This window comes from Chenopodium album, chromosome 15 (genome assembly GCF_948465745.1).
Source record: "Chenopodium album chromosome 15, dcCheAlbu1.1, whole genome shotgun sequence".
NCBI classification, from domain to species: Eukaryota; Viridiplantae; Streptophyta; class Magnoliopsida; order Caryophyllales; family Amaranthaceae; genus Chenopodium; species Chenopodium album.
The window spans coordinates 12,157,799-12,180,361 of NC_137848.1; the positions used below are offsets into that span (position 1 = coordinate 12,157,799).

The 22,563-nt window shown below is 32.6% G+C and overlaps 1 protein-coding gene across 1 annotated transcript; it reads left to right on the plus strand.

The window, feature by feature from the left end:
* Nucleotides 1-14,181: 14,181 nt before the first annotated feature.
* On the plus strand, nt 14,182-21,647 carry LOC145582962 (guanosine nucleotide diphosphate dissociation inhibitor 2-like). The gene is made up of 13 exons (XM_081640035.1): nt 14,182-14,442; nt 16,101-16,163; nt 16,335-16,418; nt 16,513-16,620; nt 16,723-16,895; nt 17,426-17,537; nt 17,645-17,725; nt 17,907-17,969; nt 18,075-18,176; nt 18,680-18,804; nt 19,956-20,166; nt 20,261-20,335; nt 21,315-21,647. Exons 1-13 carry the CDS (start codon nt 14,356-14,358, stop codon nt 21,363-21,365), a joined length of 1,335 nt encoding a protein of 444 aa, XP_081496161.1. The 5' UTR covers nt 14,182-14,355; the 3' UTR covers nt 21,366-21,647.
* The last annotated feature ends 916 nt before the right edge of the window (nt 21,648-22,563 follow it).

Here is a 22,563-nt window from a genome sequence, read left to right on the forward strand (position 1 = left end):
GTGTCTATTCCGTGTTTTTTCTCACGTGCTAAAATGAATTTGGACGCATTTTTTTGTAGAATTGTACACCCTGACACGATGTGCTATACCGTGCCACGGTGTACAGCACCGTGTCACGGTACACACACCGTGACACGGTGCCCAATTAGGGTTTTTCCGTGGCTCTTATCTCTTCTAGGGTTTCATGGAATCCCCTGTTCATTTCCTCTATAAATACCCCTCTCATTTCTACAGTTCGGGGCACTAAACATTCTCTCTTCCTCTTTTATACATCAAAACCTTCTCTCTTCTCTCTCTCTTGCTTAAACCGAAGCTCTAGCCTTCCTTATTCTTCCACCATACATCCCTTAAGCACTCCAAGGAGTCCATACTTGACCCGAAGTTTTGTCCTTAAACCAAGGCGTGAAAGGTATAATTAACTGAGGGTTTGGACCAAATCAACTCTACTTAGAATTTAATTTAATTTCAATTTTGATTTATATTTTTATTGAAGTTATTAACAGTTTATTCATGATGTAGCAATTTAAAGGAGCGCGCGAAATGTGAGTAATTAATTAATTTAATTACTTATTTTATTTTAATATTGCTAGTATCATGATTAGGTTCATTATTATTTGATTTGACTAACGATATTATGGTTAAATTGCTCCCAATATTAAAGTTAATTTTATTATATTTATTGATCACCATATTGCATGTTAAAGGGAATATGTAATTGAAAATCACGCCTAATAAGATAATTTGGACAACCGGTTTAGGTTCCTTTTTTAATCTTGTTGTTAATTGAAGTGATCACGATATTTTAGAATCATGTGTGAATTAATATTCAACCAATTTAGCCTAATGTTAGTTTGGAGCAGATAAAATATTGTTTGTATGCTTTTGAGATCGCATGAATCACTTTTCACAATAAGAATCGAGTAGAGGCCAATACGAGCGAATGTGACTCCATGACTCACTTTGTACCATCATCCCTGATCCTACTTTGAGTCCTTTCGTGGTTCCGAACCATATGGAGTTAGTAATCTTATGGATTATGAATGGGGTGTAGCATTCACCCGGGTCAATCGTTGTTGCCTATCGTTGTCCCTTTATTTGTAGTTGCCTTTTATGATCCGTGAACGATTTACAAGTTCCTTAAAAACTTGTTGGCGGCTCCCTAAGCTACTTTATCTGTCCCTAATTGTTGTCCCTAATCATATATGTTAATTCCCACTTCCTAAGAGTGCCAAGCATATTCACATGTGCTTAACGTAGGCGCACTTTGAACGACGCCTACAACCATCAACTACATTTCTCTTCTCTCTTCTTATATATTGTGCCAAAGGCTATGAGTTTAAGTAAAGGCAATATAATGAATTCCATAACAATAATACCTCATTCCTCGAATTGACAGCACATGCATTTTGTTTTTTTGAATAAAGATTGATTCATAAATAAAAAATCATACGAGATCTACAAAGTGATTCAAATCTAATATATACATGACAATTGAATCAAATAAAAACATCCTTTCAACAGAATTACGATTATTGTTGCAAATCGTACATTCTTTATACCCTCTTTCCATATCGATGTGGTTTATACAACCTTCTTAGGCGAGGGGGTCTATCGATTTGTTATAGTCGTGAAGAAAAATTTCGATTGATTCATCTGTTTGTAATCGAAAAATAACCCTTTTTTCGATCTCATTCAAAATTTACCTATTAAACAACTTGTACCATACCAAACTTAATAAACAAAACTGAAACAAAAACCACCATAAAGGCACTTGCTACACTCAACCCCACCATCTATTTATTAACCTATATTAAAAACAAATCCTTCCATGACACTTGTCACTTTATCATGAAAAATTTTCTTGCCACTTTAATTATATCTTTATCTAAAAATATAAAAAATAAAAAATATAATATAATATAATATAATATAATTATATTTACTTTAATTAGCAACTTAATTAATTTAGTATATTATCAAGGGCAAAGGGACGAGGGGGTTGGTGGAGGTCCGGCCTCCCCGACCCAAATTTGCTACTCATATATTATACCTTATGCCCCCCTTAAAATTAGTATATATAGTATTCAAGACACATATATAATAATAAATATATCTTGTCATGTTGGTTAGATAATGTTTTATTTTTCCAAGGGGGCTGGGTTCGAATCCCATCTCCCACGTATTTTTTTAATTAAAACTTCCAATTCAACGTGGGTCTCTAGCAAACCAAATCAGGTATTTTTTAAAATTCTTCTTTTTGATTAATTTATTAAATTATGTAATATCATTCAATTAATAAATTTCTTTGTGATATTTACATCATTGTGATTAATTGTTTACTTTTTTTTTTTAGAAAGTGATTAATTATTTACCTGCTTAATATGTTTATTTACTTAATAATTTTGGGTAATTTTTAATTTATTGAATGGACCTTTAGGACCAAATTTTAGGGTTATATACTACTTAATCTGAGAATTGTAGTTTTTATATTGATATAGGTTAAATCATGAAATCAAAAACACTAAGTTTTTATTATTTTTATGTAAAAGTTAATAATCAATAACAAGAGGGTTCTACTTCAAAGGCAAATTATTTTTACAAAAAGTTAATAATCAACAAGAAGGTCTTTTCTGCAATGAATATCATCAAAACTCAACTAAGGAGTAAAATGGAGGATGATTTTCTTAGAGATGTTTTGGTTGTATACATAGAAAAATAGATTGTCGTAGATTTTAGTGTTTGATCTTTGATTGATGATTTTGCTACTATGAAAAATCACCGAGTACAATTTAACTAATGTTTTTTAATGACAATAAAATATTAGTACACTTTAATTTTTTCCATCAATCTGTTGTCTAATAAGTCCGGCCCCTGGGACTTGAAAATCCTGGCTTCGCCCCTGTATATATTATATTATTTGTAGAATCGACTTCTTATTATGGACATGTGAAAATTCAAATTTTTTTACTTGCCTTAGAAGAAATTTTCATTTGCCAAATTTAATTAAGATATATTTTTTTGACAGAATTTAATTAAGGTATTTACGATATAAAATCTACCCCCTTTTTTTGGACATATTCATATATATCATATACAAATCGTACCTTTTTTTTGTGACATATTTGAAAATCTTAATTCTAATCTAATCTAATCTAATATATATTGTAATACCCCGTATTTTTGAAACGTATTTTCTAATTAATATTCTCTTTAAAAGGGTATTTTAGTAATTTATTTTACTATTTGAATTTTGGAGCCAAAATGATATTTGAATTTCGACGCCTAAAGTATTTTAAAACTTAATTATTATTTTTGGATTTTAGATAAGATTTATTATCCATTTATTCTATTTTTAAAATCGGATTATTTATATATATTTCGGATATTTTAATTAAATAAAATTATATTTTATTATTTATTTAAAAGGGCCGAAAATTCCTAAATTATTAACTATGATTTTTTAATTTTCTATGTGTAGAAAATCTGATTTTCTTAGTTATTTTATTTAGTGAATAATTGGAATTTTATTAATTAATTATTTTATACAATAAATATTATTTACACAATTATTTTTAATTCCTTAAAACTATCAAATTAATTCCCTAAATATCTAAAGCCACCATGATGGATTTTTGGGTGACTTATTTTGGTAAATTATATTTTTAATTATCTCCTTAAAATCTCTTATTTTCCTTAATTTTATTTTTCCATTTCACAAAGATTCGATCATCTTATTTTCCTACCTTATTTCATATTTGATTATTCCCCAAGTAATCTTCCTTGCCATATTATTTTTCATGACAACATACCTTCCATATTTTTGTTATACACAATAACCTTAATATCAAAACTTTTCATATTTCTTTATTCTCTTCTAGTAATTCCTTAAATTCTTCCCACATTCTCTTGCCATAATTCTTGCATGAGGTAGCTTGTAAATACCCCTTCATACCTCTAATATTCTTCACACCAAAAACCCAATTCTCTTCTTCTTTTCCCTAAACCTTTTCTTCTCCTCTTTTCATACTTTTCTTCTCCTCTTTTCATACAAATATTATTCCGTATACCTTTAAAGCCAGTTTACGGCCACTTTTGGTCAGTTTTTGAGGTATTGGTGTTTCACATAAGATTGTTCCTCTCAAAAAATCCTTGGGGTTAGGCTCAAAAATCACCCAATTTGGAGTTATATTGAAGAAGTTATGACCTCTGCAAGTTCTGCCTATTCTTTCCAACGAAAATTCAATTCTCTTTAATCCTATTCCTTTATTTTCTTCATGGTTAGTTTTCTAAAATACAAATAAGCTATAATTTTATATTAAAGTATTATTTTAAAAGAGTTTTATAGTCCAAGCACATTAGATTTGAGTTTATGTTGTGATAACCTTATGGTTATGTTATTTGCAAGGTGTATTCGTGATTGAACTTTGAAAGTACGAAGTGTTGATTGATATTCGGAATCAAGATACGTTTAGGTGGCTAGATACCTTTGAAAGTGATTGGTTTAATTTGTGATTTTATTGGTGATTGAATTAAATTGATTTGAATTATGTTTGGAGGTATTGATTTTAATATTTAATTTGTTTTAATAAAAGTATTTTGAATGATTGATTTTTAAATCATGTTTTGAATGGTTTGAATTACTTATCATGTTTAAATAAAGGAATTGATTTTAAAAGGTTTGTTGAATTAAATAAAAGGTTTTTCAAGGAAGAGTTATTGATTTTGGAAAAGTTATTAATATGAGATTTTATTCTCAAGTATCTATTTAAAAGGTTTTGATTTTGAAAGTATATGGAATTATTAAAAAGGATTTTGAATTATATTGGAATTTATTGGATATTAAAAGGATTTATTGAACCATTAAATTATTATTATTAATGCTTTATAAGCATGTTGGTAATCCCACTATGAGGATTTGGTTCATTGATAAGACCTTGGATTTTGTATGACCGGGTCTTTCCTCAAGAATAGCCTTGTAATATAAGGAGACTAGCTTGGGGGGTGTGCACACTTGGGTGAAGAATTGGATTAAAAGAAATTGGTTCTTAATAAAGGAAATAGTTTTATTAACTATTATTTTGAATATTGAATTATTGGAATCGGTTTTGGAATAATGAGTTTGGAATTTATTGGATTAATTATTGGAATTGATTTTTAAAGCATGTTTGCAAATAAATTGAGTTTACATTATCTTGCACTTATCGTACTTAGCATAATTTGTTAATCCGTATTTCTTATTTGTTTTGGTTCGCCCTGTTTACCGTAATGGTAAGCAGTGTTGACTAATTTCAGGTGGAGTCAATAATTGAGCATATGGAGTCCCGGGAATGGTTTCACCTAGTTTAGGAATGTTAGCCTTGTCTTTATTTTGAGTACTCATAACAATGTTATTATTTTTATAAGTATTAATAAAAGAAAGTTGAGTTTCCGCTGCAAGTTTTGTTGTTGAGTTAAGTATTTTGAGTAGCCTTGCATAATCACGCGGCGGTAACACGCTCAAGTCTATCTCTACGGTACGTATTATACTGGTATTTCCGTAGAGGGAGATTTGGGGGTGTTACATATATCATATCACTAATATATAAAGACGGTCTCGCAGCCAGGTCACGAGACATTGACACTTGACATTCCAGTTTTTTGCTAAGTGTCGAGCTACGTAGGTGACAAATAAGTAGTATTGTGACACATAGGATGCTAAGCTAGTAAGCGAATTTCGGATAGATTTTTTTAAGATAAAAAATGTGATATAGTGATTATTATCGATATACTTCGAATTTTTCATATGTACAAAATTTATTATAACTTAAAATAAATATCTAACCCTTGATTGAGTAAACCCAAACTAACTCAATATAACACCACTTTTTCTGTGTGACTGGCACGACTGACACACGCCAAAACACGAGTAGCCCCTGACCGAGTAACCCCAAACTGACTGAGTGACGTTTAACCGATCGAATAACTAACCCTTGACCAAGTAACCCTTGACCGACCGAGTAACCGCTGACCAAGTAATCTCGCCACACGGTGTAGCCAACCAGATATGAAACTTTGTGAACTCAATATATGCTTGGAAAAATAATTTCAATTATAAAACAACATGATCATTGTATTAATATGGTATTTCGTATATCACAAATAATGTCATATCTTTTATCTCTATGGCCTCTAAAACACTTGAAATTTAACATGTAACTTCTAAAAATAGGAATTTTTATATTCACGTATAGCATGAATATAGTCACATCTTTTTATAGACATTTGATATGTTTATCACAATTTTTTGTATGCGGCTTGCTATACCGTGCGACAGGGGTTACTCGAGTTACTCGATTAGGGGTTACTCAAGTTACTCGGTCAAGGGTTACTCAAGTTACTCTTGACCGAGTAACTCCTCAAGTTACCCCTGACCGAGTAACTCCTCAAGTAGCCCCTGATCGAGTAACCCCTCGAGCAATCCATGACCGAAACCCTCAAGTAACCTTTGACTGAGTAACCCCTCATGTTACCCCTAACTCCTTAAATAACCTCTAACCAAATTACTCGAGTATATAACCCCTGACCAAACTCCATAAATAATCCTGACCTAGTAACTCGAGTAACCCCTGACAAGTATATAATAGTGAAAAAAAAATTATATGTACACAGATGACAGGCTAAAGTGGTATCACCTAATCAAAAGTATTACCTAAATCCTCTAACTAAAGTAGATAGGGAAGTAGGGTTGGACAAAGAAACTGGTCTTTCTATTCCTAATTAATTAAAGCAATCTAAATTATTAAGTAACCAATTATTAAAATCGAATGGGAACCAAACAACTAAGATTAAAGGTAGAGAAAGATCAATGAATAAAAGACCTAGGGCATAGGTTCATCAATAAATAATATTCCAGGGCAAAGCACAATAATCAATCATCAATACATAAATTAATCAGATTATAAAGGGCTTTCGCTACGTATTAAAATCACAAAATTAATCTACCGGTATTTAATCTCATCTCTCGAATCTCGACTTAACCATTTATAAATTAACCTGCCTATTGAAACTAAGTCTAAACATCAATTCTCGTCTCTCGAATCTCGAATCATTATTCCTAAACTCATACATAAAAGACCTGCGCAAGTCTAGTTGCATAGCATTAAATCAATCAATAGGAAATTAATCAAGCATTGAAAATCAACAACAATAAGTTACCCCTTCATATTATTTATGGATCCCCATAAACCCTAGAAAGAAAACTACTCACAAATAATTAAAACTAAACTAATCAAAACAATTAAACAAGACATGATGAAATAAAGAAATTAAATTACTGAAAATAATAGAGAAGAAATCGTTACCAAAATTAACGAAAATAATGAATTGTATTAAGAACAAGGTTGTAGAGTTGTAGAGAGAGAAACAATGAGAGAAAACTAATCTGAAAACTAAGTAGAGAGAGAAAGCTAAGAGAAAAAGGTTAAAGAGAGAGTAGTCGTATCAAAAACAACTAAAAAAGTATTTATACAAAGCTCCTAAAATCCTAATTAGAAACTAAGTAAAAATCGCCGGAAATCACACTCCAAAACATCGCCCGGTCGGGCGCCACATCACCCGATCGGGCCCGCATTTTTGAACCATAGAGCTTCTCTCGCACCCGGTCGGGCGCAAGATCGGGCGAAGAGGGCTTCTCTTCTTCTTCCGCCCCCGCCAGGCCGGGCGCGCCTTCGGGCAACGCCTCTTGAGCCGAGCAAGGCCACTTGGAAAGCTTTGGACTCCTTGATTGGGCCTTGATCTTTCGGCCCAATCCGGGTTTCCTCTTTGGGGCTTGAATATTCGGTCCAAATGCCTCGGTATAATGGTCGTGCTCCTCCAATGTTCGTAGTCGCTTCATAAAATCCCGGGAAAATGCTCTAAATGTGCAATTCCCTACAAAACTCAACTAAAACTACGAAAACACTAGAAAACACCAATTAATAATAAAAGTGGCTCTAAAGAACCAAAAACACTACCAATTACGACCAAGGGACGGGGGTAAAACACTATATAAAATAGACATATCAACAGATATAAGAGAAGTAAAAAAAAATGCATATTACTCTTACATATCATTCGTGACGACATATACAAAATATATAACGCATTTTCTATGCGACTGGCACACCATGTGGCCGCTTGTAAAAAAAAATAGTAACGCTTATGACACCGACAAATTAACCCCTATATTTGAGTGATAATCTACATTTTATATATAATCAAATATATCTTTTACTAATCTGTAATATAAACTTGACTTAAATATAAAAGATATGGATGGAGGAGGCCAGGTGAGATCCATGAAGAAACTTGAAAAGGTCATGTCCCACAAGTATAGTCTCAAGTTGAATTTTTCAAGACAAATAATTGGTTGAATTGAGTTTGATAATATTAGTGAGGTTGACAACAGAGCACAATTAGCTTCAACATCATTAGGAATGGTGTTAGTAGCCATAGGAATAATGTGGGAGGAAAAAAAATTAGGTTGAAGGAATAACCTGCTCTAATATAGTTGTACGTGTGCTAATAAGGAAACCTAAAATATAATGTACGGAGTACAAAATAACAAAATATACTCTCCTTGAATTAAGCAATCTAAAGTCAAATGATATGGACTTAATATATGCTGAAAATCCATGAATAATATTAATTGAGAAACAATATTAAGAAAGTTAAGATATTATCTCGGAGTATCTTTAATAATAGGACCTTTGACAATTTTTTATTTTACCAAAAAAAATAATAATCCTAAAACAGGGACTCGTGGCAGCCATGGGGCTAGTGTACCCTGTTTTAGTATATGTAGACACCCATTTGTGTCTTCCCAAAACCAAACCCGGTGATGAATACTTTTCACGTCGAATCATAATTGAATGAAGTGAAAGTGTGGAAAGTCTAGTGTTGCGGTTAGTTTTTTATTTCTCTTCTTTCTCTCTGTTTTCGAAAACCGATTTTATGAAAATAGTCAATCCAGTTTCGTTTGGTCCATGGCAAGGGTCCAATAATAGTGCAGTTGGATTGGGCTCGAAAAGTTCTTTCCAACGATATATTATAAGTCCAATTCCGATGAATAATGAGGAAGTTATAAACTGGGCCCGGTTTGACCTTTATAAAGGAGGGCAACCTATTATGATTCTGACAGGCTAAAGTCGTATCACCTAATCAAAAGTAATTACCTAAGTTCTCTAACTAAAGTAGATAGGGAAGTAGGGTCGAATCCACAGGGAAACTAGTCTTTCTATTCCTAATTAATTAATAGCAATCTAATTATTAGTAACAATTTGTTGTGATTTAAAGACTATACTACGAAGAATATAAGTAGGGAGAATAAAATAAGAGGAATCAATGAATTAAAGACCTAGGGCATATGTTCACCAATAAATAATATTCCAGGGTAAAACATAATAACCAATCATTAATGCATCAATTAACCAGATAATAAAGGGCTTTCGCTACGTATTACAATCACAGAATTAATCTACCGGTATTAAATCTCATCTCTCGAATCTCGACTTAACCATTTATAGATTAACATGCCTATTGAAACTAGACCTAAACATCAATTCTCATCTCTCGAATCTCGAATCAATATTGTCAAACTCATGCATAAAAGATCAGGCCTAATCTAGTCACAGAGCATTAAATCAATCAATAGGAAATTAATATAGCATTGATAATTAACAACAATAAATTACCCCTTCATATTATTCATGGATCCCCACAAACCCTAGAAAGAGAACTACTCAAGCATAATTAAATCTAAACTAATCAAAGCAATAAAAGAAGACATGATAGAAGAAAGAAAATAAATAACTGAAATTAAACCAAGAGTTGTAGAGAGAGAAACAAGAGAGAAAATAATACTAAGAGTTTAATTAAGAGGAGAGAGAGAAAAGTTAGAGAGAGAAAGAGAAAAGAAAACTAAATTAAAATTAATAAAAACAAAAACAAAACTAATGAAAAGAAAACTAAAACTAATTAATGAACCTAAAACTAAACTAAGGAAACCTCCGTAACCCCCCCCCCCCCCAATACTAATACTACTACTCCTTTTATAAATAAAAGTCAACCACCAACTATTAGTTTCCTATTCCCAACAAAACTCCAACTAGGAAAAATACTCAGAAGCGAGAATAAGAGTAAACATTAAGCCCAAATCAAAATAGCCCAAATCAAAATGAGCCTACGCTGATCTCTGCCCGACCGGGCCTGGCCTCTCCCGATCGGGCCCGGTTAGCTTGAGCTGCGAGCTGGGCTTCATAGCTCTACCTCCCTTTTGTTCTTGGACTTGGTCTTTTAGAGCTCATTAGCCCAAATTCATTCACTTGTTTGGTCCGTGATATAATAACTTGTGAAATCTTGGACCTTTACTCGTATCAAGCCCTTAATCACCGGATTAGATTTCTCTAACTCGGCCTTAAAATATATGGTCATAAAATACGCTCCGTCTCTAATATTTTTGTAGTGGCTTAAATAAGCTCGGGAATTATCATAAATCTGCAAATTCCTACAAAATAAAACCAACTCTACAAAAACACTAAAAAACGTATATTAGTAATAAAAATAGCTCCGTAGAGCTCAAATAAGCACAAATATGACCATGGGATGGGGAATAAAATATATATAAAATAGACTTATCAGATTCCTAATGTAATTATGATTGATTATAGTCTTTTAGAATCTTCTAGAAGGTTCTTTTGAATCCTAATGAGATTAGCATTGATAATTGAGTTTTATTTGGAATAAAAGAAGTGTTTTAAATAAAGTTACAGTTTTACCCCTCGTACGCTTAATTTTATCAAAAATATGAAAACGTATGGAAAAACTGCCTGCAGCGCCGCACCACATGCTGTCGTCTGGCGACAGGCCTGTCGCGCGGTGACAGAGGCTTGTGTGGCAACAGCGTCGTGTTTTATTCTTCTTGAAATTCTGATTCTTTTTTTTATCATATTCCGGCTGATTTTCGTTATAAATAGCCTCCTTTAACCTCCGTTTTTAATCATCATCTCCAATCAACAATCATCTCTCTCTTTCTCTCTCTAAGCTAGAAGCTTTCCTTCTCTCTCTATTCTTTTTCTAAACCTTCCCTCTTACACAATTCCTCATACATTAGCACTAGACACACCTAGCCAAGTTCGAAGTTGCCTTCGCCCTAGACGTGAAAGGTTATAATTTCTGAGGGTTTGGTCCCTAATCTCTATTTCAATTATTTAATTTAAATGTTTGATTTATTATTTTCCTTGAAGTTACTAACACGTGTATTTTGTTATTAGAAAGAGGCACGAGCTGAGACATCAAAGTATGTAGTCTTATTGCTCTATTCTTGTAGAAAGCATGTTTATTATTTATTAATTCCTAGCATCATGTTAGGATGTTATTATTGCTTTCTAGTATAATGTTTAGGGTGCTTCCTATGCTTTTTAATATAATATCAATAGCATGTTAGTATTATGTTAGGGTTAAAGCTTTGATTTTTATTGTTTAGTGACATGCTAGGGTTTGTTATTAATCTTGTTAATATCATGCGTAGGTTCTTGCTAATAATATTATGTTTAATTATGATTGTTATTATGATTATGATTATAATTATGATGATTGTTATTATGTTGCTTGATATATATATTATTATTGTTATTGCTTGATCACACCTTTTATGCATGTTTAAAGGGAATTGGTACTTGTAATCACGCTTAATAAGATAATTAATAATCTTGTTTAGGGCTAATATGATTATAATTCAAGTGATCGCCAATAATAGTTTTGCTTGTGCATTAAATTCAACTAACATAGATAAACAGGTTTAGGGTTAACCTAATGATTGCATGTTAGTCAGAAAGCGCACATGAATACGAGAAGAATAAAGTAGAGGCCTATTATTAAGACAGGTTCAATCTCTTTTAGGTTGGATTTGTATCTTCATCCCCGAACACCAGTCATGGTTCCAGACCTATTAGAGTTGACGATCTCCTGGATCGTTAAGGGGTGTAACCTTCACCCTGTGAACGGTTTACAAGTTCCTAAAACTTGTTGGCGACTCTTTTGCTCTAGCTTCTTACCTTTGGACGCCACCATGCTTAAGTGTATGATCACAGTGGGGTTCAAGTTTGGGGTAATGCTTGAAATATTCCCTACAGTATAATATATAGATAGATAGATAGATAGATAGATAAATAGATAGATGGATAGATAATAAATTGAATATTCTTTTTCAAGTTAATAAAATAGAGGAATTGATTAGGCCCAGTCCACTTCACTTTATTTTTGCTGAATTGAAATTAATTTTACTGAATTTAAATTAATTTTCCTGAATTGAAATTATTTTTACTGAACTTAAATTAATTTTGTTGTACTGAAATTATTTTTACTTGTTCTCTATTATATGTGATGTCAGCAATTAATTTAGGTGGGAAAATATTGCACCACTTCTTGACATGTGTACAATATGAGATAAGAATGATGTCAGTTGGTAATTACTTTAGTATTAGTTATACATAGATATGTGTATACAAAACCTATAAACAATTACAAAATTAGAATATTTTATAAATTTTTTTTTTCAGTTGATATCTTAACGTTGCTTGGGTAAAAGACTACTCCCTCCGTTTTTAAATACTTGCTCCACTTTCCTTTTTCGGCTGTTTTTAAATACTTGCTCCATTTCCTTATTTGAAAAGATTTTACAATATTTAATTTATTTCTCTCACCTAGTGGACCCAACATAAATCATATTTTATTAATTTCTATTCTTTATCTTCCAATTCTCTCCACTACTTTTGCTTTTTTATAATTTTTTATTCTTCTACCTATTCCACTACCTTCATATTTTATTAATTTCTCCTATTTCTCCTATTTCTCCGCGCATGGAGAAATGGAGCAAGTATTTAAAAACGGAGGGAGTACTCCGTAGTTAGGCCCCGTTCACTTCACCTTATTTTTACTGAACTAAATTATTTTTACTGAACTGAAATTATTTTTGCTGGACTTAAATTATTTTTAATGAACTAAAATTAATTTTAATGAACTAAAATTAATTTTACTGAACTGAAATTATTTTTGCTGAACTGAAACTATTTTTTACTGATTTTCAATTGTATTTCTTCATTACAGTTACTGATTTTTACTGAATTGAAATTATTTTTATTAAACATTACTTCCTTCGTTATTTTTTACTTGACCCGTTTTGACTTTTACACTATTCATCACTCTCCTTTGACCGTCTTGTGTGAATAATACTCCCTCCGTTTTTTTTATTTGCATCATTTTGAATTGCACAAAGTTTTACTGTTTTAGGGAAGTAATATAATATTGTGAGTGAGTGAATAAATTATTATAGTAAAAGTATGATAAGGACCATGAAAGAGAAAGTATGTGAGAGAGGATAAATATTTTTATTATTTTAGTGGGGACCATGAAAAGAGAGAAATGATAAAATAAGTTGAGTGGGGTTTAAAATAAGAGAGAGAAATGATAAAATATAATATAAAGTTACCAAATATAGAAGTAATACATTTAAAAAAAACACCCGTAAAAAGAAAGTGATGCAAATTAAAAAAAAAAAAAAAAACGAAGGGAGTATGTAAGGAAAAATATATTCATGTTGGATCTTTTTGAATTTGTCTCAATAAGTACTATCATAATATACAACTTTTATAATTTTTACTTATAAGTTTTGTATTGACAAACGTAATTAAAAAAAACAGATCAAGTATAAAAGAAATAAAAAGTACTCCCCCCGTTTCATAATGTTAATCCCATATATTATTTTGGACGTTTCAAAAAGATCTACCCATATTGAATATATTTCATTTATAACTTAATTTTTTTTGGAATTAATTGATTATGGATTGATGACATGACTCTAAGTAAGGAAATTTTTACCTTAAATTATGCAATTATGACTTGTGCTTTCCTAATAAAAAATGAAAAAAGTTAAATAAGGTAAACTAATTATGAATTATGTTGTACTTTAATGTTAGATTCCAAATATATTTGTTTTTTTATTTTATGTGATTGATTTCATATGGGACTAAAATTATAAAACGGAGGGAGTATTTTTTTTTTTTTTTAAGGTGAAGTGAATAAGTGTTAGCAATTAGCATAATCCAATCCAAGTCGTGTGTTACGACACTTTAATCTTTCTCAAACCTCAAACAAGGCATCTTCCTCTGTCTCTCTCTCTCTCTCTCCATCTGTCGTGCTCCTTTTAATCTCATTTATATATTGACTTCAGAAATCAGGAGCCCTAACTCTTCTAATCTCTCTTTTCTTCATTTCTCTGTCTTTCTTCCTCAACTTTCCACCGATCTGAGTTTTCTTCGATTTGATCTGATTTGAATCGCCATGGATGAAGAATACGATATCATAGTCCTTGGAACTGGTCTCAAGGAATGCATTCTCAGTGGTCTACTCTCTGTTGATGGTCTCAAGGTCTTCAATCCCCCTTTTTTCATTTCAATTTCGGTTTGATTTCGTTGAAGTTGAATCATCGTTTGAATTATTGAGATTTGCTTATATTTGGGTGATTTAGATGCTTAATTGAATTGGGTTTTTCTGTAATCGTGTGTTTGATTATGGGATCCTGTAATTTTTTTAATTTTTTTGAATAAATTTCTTGTTTTGCGCTTTCTAAAATTGTTGTTGTATTGGATGTTAAATTTGTTGATTGAATGATAGCTTTGAAATGATGTGGGGGTTTCTGGGAGCTCACTATCGTATGATTATTGTTTGATTTGGTTATGTTTTAATTGTAGTTATGCTTAGTGGTTAAATTGTTTCACTGATAGAATGTGTAATGTATTAGACCATTAAACCCTATATATTGTTGTCATTAGCAAGAGAATTTCGCTGATTAGTGTATGATAAAGGTTTTGATCACCTCTGAGCCATTGGCGATTCTTGGCGAGAAAATAGAAAACTTTATATCGAATTGACCAATTTCATGTATAGATGTAGCCCAGCCTTTGTGAAAAAGATCAAATTTTTATGGTGAGCAAAGACTTGAAAGTAACTTGCCGTTGATTATGGATTAAATGCAATACGCAACATTCTATAGGTTACCCTCCAGCAGTCCAGCCCCTGCTATGGTTATTGAGGTAGAGTTTGGATGGGTGGAAAGGTTTGGTATATAACTGTATATGGTGTCGTACTTAAATTCACAGAATGTGCAGATTGATGAAGAAATCAATCCTCTTAATGTTTTCGTGAACCTCTTGATCTCTCATCTCTTTCTTTCTGATCAACCTTTTGAAGGCTACCTTTGCAATTGGAAAGTGGATGTAAAACAAAATGTTCACATTGTTGAGTTTACTGATATGCCTACTTCATTTACTTTTCCTCTGCTATATCCTACTCTGAGTCCCTGACTTGCCTTTCTAAATGTCAATAACTTGATTTGGCTAGTTCTTTCACTAAAGTCAAGGCTCTCGTAGCTTCATGTCTGAATTAGGAGTGCATGGTGCATTTCACTAGCTCTGCAACCAACTTATAACAGCATAGCAAAATAGTATCGATTGTGATTAGTCACCACTTACCAAGGGCATAAGAGAGCAACCTGATTAGGCAATATGTGATTGATATCCTGCAAGTATGGGAGCCTTCCATGATCAATGGATGGACAATTGTAGGAGAAAGAAATATTCTGGCACAATACCCATGTCAACTGTAAAAGACATAACTTCATCTATACTATCTTCTGTATCTGAATTTTCTGTAATATTGCTGTCACTGGCAGTAAAATTGTTGTCTGAAAATTTCAAATGCTTTCCTGTACAAGTAGAAGGATTGGGGAGTGTGTTGGTGCTCCTCAAATAATGTTTAGGCAGAATGTGGGTTTAGCCACTGATTGAAAAGAAATTCAATACACGCTAGGATAGGGGTGTTGCTCGATATGAATGTGAAGTCAGGCACTGTCAGTGAAGTTTCTACATTAAGACTCACTCTGCATATATCCCTTGCACATTAAGGGATTGTAGCACTGGATATTTTATGTAATCAGCTGGAATGTTCTTGCCATTTAGTCTTGTACTTTATTCCCTGTGTTAAGTCTGCTAATTTTGGATTTTGATAAGCAATAATTCATGATTCAGGTCCTACACATGGATAGAAATGACTATTATGGAGGAGAATCAACTTCACTTAATCTCATTCAGGTTGGTATTATACAGCTCTGTGGAGTTTTTGGCTAAATTTATATAAATATTTTATACTAACTATTATCCTTTTATTATTATTAATTATTTTTTTTTTATATATATATATATATATATATATATATATATATATATATATATATATATATATATATATATATATAAATGTAGCTTTGGAAGAAGTTTAGGGGAGATGACAAGCCTCCAGCAGAGTTAGGTCCCAGCAGAGACTATAATGTGGATATGATGCCAAAGGTGTTTAATGCTTATTATATTTCTCAATACATTTACCTGTGCTAGTTTCTTTGTAACTTCTATATTTAATTAATTTCTTTTTTTTAACCTTTAGTTTATAATGGCAAATGGTGCTCTTGTCCGGGTTCTGATACACACAGATGTCACAAAATATCTCTACTTTAAAGCAGTTGATGGTAGTTTTGTGTTCAACAAAGGAAAGGTATTAATACTGAATCTAGTGCAGCAGCTGCTTTTAAGATTGGCCTGATGCAGGATTAGAAGAATGACCTTTTCATTATTCTATGACTCATCCATGTGATAGGTTCACAAAGTACCCGCTACTGACATGGAGGCCCTGAAATCTCCATTGATGGGATTGTTTGAGAAGCGTCGTGCTCGTAAGTTTTTCATTTTTGTGCAAGATTATGTGGAGAATGATCCCAAGACACACGATGGACTGGACCTGACCAGAGTGACTACAAGAGAACTTATAGCGTATGTTCTTTATCTATTCACTTTGAGATTATTTTTGTTTCCCTTAAACTCAATGCACACCTAATTAATACTCATGCTGATCTGAAAAACATTGCCGTTTTTCTTATTGACTCAATCATCATTTTTCTTACGATTCATGAAGGGCGTGCTATTTATCTTACTTTAAAATCCTTTTCCCAGTTTTTCTCCCTGTACTTCCGTAGTTATATTTCCATGGTTCCACCTGTCTTTTCATCTTTGTGTGCAAGAACTTGCTAATTCCTTCTTAGTTTGCGTCACCATTTTTTTTATTATTATTTGTATTGCTATTTTTTTTTTTGGTTTTTTTGCGTCTGTGTATCGGTTAATGGTTAGACATCACACTTCCTTTTGCTGTTAGAATTTTAATCTAGCTTAGATGGTTAAAGTCTTAGGGGGTGTTACCCAAGATTTGGGATCAAATTCCGTCTACATCATTTTCTTTGTTCTCTATGCACCAAAAAAGAATTTATAATTGTTGTTAATGTGCTTTTGTGTCCATTTTTTCTCAGAAAATATGGCCTAGATGACAACACCATAGATTTCATTGGTCATGCATTGGCCCTTCAAAGAGATGATCGCTACCTGAATGAACCTGCAATAGATACTGTGAAAAGAATGAAGGTGAGAATCCTGCTTGTTCATAATTCCATATCCTACCTAGTATCTCCTTGATATTCATATGTAGTGCTCAAAAGCATTATGTTTTACCTTTATCTCTTTGGCTTCAGCTATATGCCGAATCTCTGGCACGCTTCCAGGGAGGATCACCGTATATCTATCCCTTGTACGGATTAGGAGAACTACCTCAGGTCATTTGACTATCTTCTTCTTCTTCTTCTTTTTTTTTTAAAAAAATAAATAAATCTGTCTACCTTTTATCTGTATGTGTGTGTGTGTGGGGTCTTAGAAGAGGGGAGGGGGAGGGGTTTAGAACCTGATTGTGTTCTTGTTAACCTATTTTGACATGTGTAATATGTTGACTTTCTTCAGGCATTTGCACGGCTGAGTGCTGTTTATGGTGGAACATACATGTTGAATAAGCCAGAATGCAAGGTATTTTTCCTCATTTTATGAATATTCTTTATGTGATGTCATAATTGACATTGCTGCAAATTACATTTTCTAGTTGAAACATTGATGATTTTCCTTGGCTGTTAGGTTGAATTTGATGCCGAGGGAAAAGTTGTAGGTGTAACATCCGAGGGGGAAACTGCTAAGTGCAAAAAAGTTGTCTGTGATCCATCTTATCTTCCTAACAAGGTATTATTGTGGATCATGAATTAGACTTTTAAACTTGCCAAAAAGTTGGTATTTTCTCGAAATTTGTTACTTTTGGAGTTTTGGTTAAATAAGAATGTATTTTCATTTTGTTTTCTAGTTACTTGTGTAAAACTTGTGAGTCAGAAAGCCCTCAGCCTGCTACCTGCATGATAATTGCAGTGAGAAATTATCGCAAAGTCTTAGGAGGTGTTATTATTCTTTAAAATGGATGGAAATTTGTTGTTTGAACACTACTGCTCCATTCTTTACTTTGTTTCTGGATTTTCTGTTTAATTGCTCTTCAGCCATCAAGCCTATTCTGAAAACAGAAAAATTGCAGAGGAAACAAATTGCTTCTGTTTAATATTAACGATTAAGTACAAAGGAAACATATGGTGAATTATTGTAGAGTTTTTCCTATGATGTATTGTTTACTATAGTGTTAGCCAATCGTTATTCATATATATTTAATTTTTTTTTTTTTCGTTTTTGTTTGTGTTCAGACAAGGAAGGTGGGAAAGGTTGCGAGGGCTATTGCCATTATGAGCCATCCGATCCCTAACACAAATGATTCACATTCCGTGCAAATTATTCTGCCCCAGAAGCAATTAGGTCGTAGATCTGACATGTAAGTTTCATATCTTGACAAAAAAAGGTTCGATGACTAGACATTTATTTAAATGTGTTTTTGACTGTGTGAGAGATATAATTAGGGATAGGAATCAATGGTGTTAGAATATTATTGTGCAGTGCGATGTCAAATAATGGCGTTTGATGTTCAAGAAAAAAGGTTCTACGGTTCTATCTGTTTTATTCTAGGCAATCTAGCCAATATAAAGTTCGTAGTTATTGCAATTAATATAGCTTAATGTCTTTAAATCATACTTAACCAAGAACTATGTACCTTGCCCACGTTATAAGTGTGTAACACAGCCAGATTGCTATATTTCTTCGATTTTGCCATTACTCAATAACTGTTCAAGATATTTATGTATTTTCTGTTACAATCTACCTGCAAGATCACAATTCTATCAGCTTAGTTGCTTAATTAGCCACGTCTAGCCAAGTTAATAATTTATTTACGATGTACTAGAATTTTCTTTTATACTGGTGGGGTTCCTCATCTACTATCTATAATATCAATGTTTGATTTGGTCAAGTACAAGGAGAAAAAGCTTACTACTTGACACGTATTGTATGAGATAATAAGCTGTGCAATTCATTCAATGAAAGTCTGCTTGATTTAGCTGCTAGATGGCAGACATTGGTTTTGAGTCCTCGTCTGTCAACTCTCCAAACCTTTGGTGATTGACTACCAAATTTAAATACTTGATGTTAAACTCCCCAAATTGGGAAAAAGAAAATGTGTTTACTTTCTTATAAACTCTATTTGCAATTTTGTATATTATTTTAACACATTCAACTCAACCTCCTAAAACTTTGTGGTGGGTGTTGCACTTAAGGGAAAAAAAATAATAAAAAATGGAGTATTTGTTTGTTAGGATATTGCAGTTAAGGGTTTGAATATCCTGGTTCTGACTGCTATATCAAATTTATTGTGATAATCTTGCATCGTGCAACTCTACTGTAATCACTGAAATGCTATATCAAAATTTATTGTGATAGGTGAGTGGTGATGGATTATTTGTTATGTAGATTTAGAACTTGTAAGGGAAAATATGTTTGTGAATGTCTGCTGCATTACTGAATACTCTTACTGAGGTTTTAAGACTTTTAACATTAGGTTGCTTGCTTCTGTGCTGTTGTATATTTTTACAGGTATGTCTTCTGCTGTTCTTACACTCATAATGTTGCGCCAAAGGGAAAGTTCATTGCTTTTGTATCAACAGAGGCTGAAACCGACAATCCTCAAACTGAATTAAAGGCTGGAATCGATCTTCTGGGCCCAGTTGATGAGATGTTTTTTGATATCTATGATAGATATGAGCCTGTCAATGAACCTTCTTTGGACAATTGTTTTATATCTACGGTAGGACTTTTCCCCTTTTCTGTGACTTCTTCATGATGCTCATATAGAATTTTTGGATCGTTAATAATCTTATTACTTGCTTTATGTGATACAGAGTTATGATGGTACAACACACTTTGAATCCACTGTCACAGATGTGCTCAACATGTATACAATGATAACTGGAAAGGTAAAATGTTGGACTGTTTGGTATTACTTTGCTTCTCCTTACAGTCCTGTTGCCCTGCAATGTTTGTTGCTTTTTCCGTTTTATAAAAATTTGCAACACTTTGCCCGAAATGCTCCCACATTTTTAGTAAAGTGTTGCAATTTTTTGAAACGGAGGAAGTATTTGTTTATGGGATGCTAGATTATTTTGCATGCTTTCTACGTAAACACCCCAGTAATTTAATTATTTTATTTTATTTTATTTTTTGGTTCCATTCACTTGAATGCCTTGATATTCATGGTATCAATCAAAGATTCTACTGATAGGAATGATAGAACAAATATACTAAGATTATAAATCATTTTTAACAAATATGTTGAGTGGTACAACCGTACAACAACATTTAAACAGAGAAAGTAGTAAATAACCCAGTATTCCCCACCCCCTCCCCTCCAGAATAAAAAGAAAAAAGTAATAGTAAACGCCATGACTGCAGTAGGTATACTGTCAAGAAAACCCATCCGTTTCCTAAAATATACATTGAGATTATTCATTAACATTAACCTAAAAATTTTGAATCCTGCTAAAGTCTTGCAATTATGAGGAAACAGATGAGTATAATATTCTGTAATTAAAAATAATAAAATTTGGACAAACAGAAATGGATGTAGTTTGACTGCTTGTGTGTGATGGTTGTTAAAACCATTTGACTGGATCATTTATCCAGGATTCGCTAATTTGAGTCAAGGAATTTAGGTACTATTCCGTATCAAGTAAACCCTTGTAAGAAATTTATCTGATTAGGAGTTGTGTATCTAGAGACTTTCTCTGACGAGATTTGTTTATTGTAATATAATGCTATATTAAATTCTAGAAACTTCTGTGTATATTTATTCCATTCATATCTGTCGTGCCTAATATATACCTCTTGCTCTCTGTAAGCTGTATTCATTTGCCTCATTTTGGTTGATTACTAATATGTAACTGTTTTGAACTACAGGTGTTAGACCTTAATGTGGATCTTAATGCTGCCAGTGCAGCTGAAGAGTGAAACTCAGTTTAGCTGCGTGAACGATGTATTGCTCCTTCCGTTCCCAAACATACCAATCTATCTTCTGCGGTTTATGGCCTTGTGCCATTAAACTTGTTGGATCAACATGTAATAAGTTTGTTGCTGTGTTATGAATTTTTATGCGCAGGGAGAACTAATGTTGCTGTGCTTCTCTGTTGGGCCGTTGGTGTTGGATTACTGAAAATTTCCTATTAATTTTTTTTTTGGTCCTTGTAAAAGCATGCTTTCCTGATAATTTAAATTTAGAGCGCGATTCACATATTTGGTTTAGAATTTGTTTGGTAATCTTTAGTGGCAAATAATTATCATAATCGCGATTAGCTATTCTACAAGTAGTTTGTGATCAAGGATCTTTAATTCGTATCAGGAATGTGTTGGAAATTAATTATTTTTTGTTATAAAATTGTAAGGGTCAAAGTGGAATTGAATTTAAACGAAGTAGATATATATAGATAAAATAAAATGGTTATAGTAAACCTCTATTCATTATCATAAGTATTATATTATAAGTAGGATAGTTGGAGCTTGGAGGGCGTATATAGGCATGTTGCCGAGGACTTGCTTGGACCTGGTGGTGCATATGGCATGTAAAGGGATGTTACGTGAATTCTGGCATTATGTTGCGATGCTTTTAGGGCTGAAGTTATGGTGCTTTAGCCTGTTACGAAGGTAAAACTTCGGTATATAATACCACTCTTTTGTGGAGGCAATCGACATTTTGGCTGGTGTTTTGCCAATCTCACCCCCTTTAACAAAATGTGCGATCCTCATCTAATAATTTGGTTTGAAGTAATAAGGATATCCAATTATCCATGTATTTTGTAACATTTGTGAATTGCACGATTTGTCATCCATGTATTTAACATATACATTAATATATGGGTGGGTGGACTCACAATGAAACAGACTGACTCAATATTTTGTGTAATCGTATTGTACTATATTGTCATATCTTTTCTAAATATGTCAATATTTTTCTTGTAAACATAGAAAAAAAAAGCAAATAGGTACCTTATCTTAGAGACTTCTAAGTGTTGAAATTGTAACACTAAATCTAATACATAAAGAAAGAAATGAAACATAGGAAGGCATATAACACAAACATCCAAGACCAAACCAGCAACTCAAACTCACAAGGCTAAACTCACAAGGCTTGCTCCTTGCATAAAAAACAGAC

Coding starts and splice junctions, on each gene's coding strand:
- LOC145582962 (XM_081640035.1), top strand. CDS start 14,356: ATGGATGAAGAATACGATATCATAGTCCTTGGAACTGGTCTCAAGGAA. Junction 20,167..20,260: donor ACAATTGTTTTATATCTACG/GTAGGACTTTTC, acceptor TATGTGATACAG/AGTTATGATGGTACAACACA. Junction 20,336..21,314: donor ATACAATGATAACTGGAAAG/GTAAAATGTTGG, acceptor TTTGAACTACAG/GTGTTAGACCTTAATGTGGA.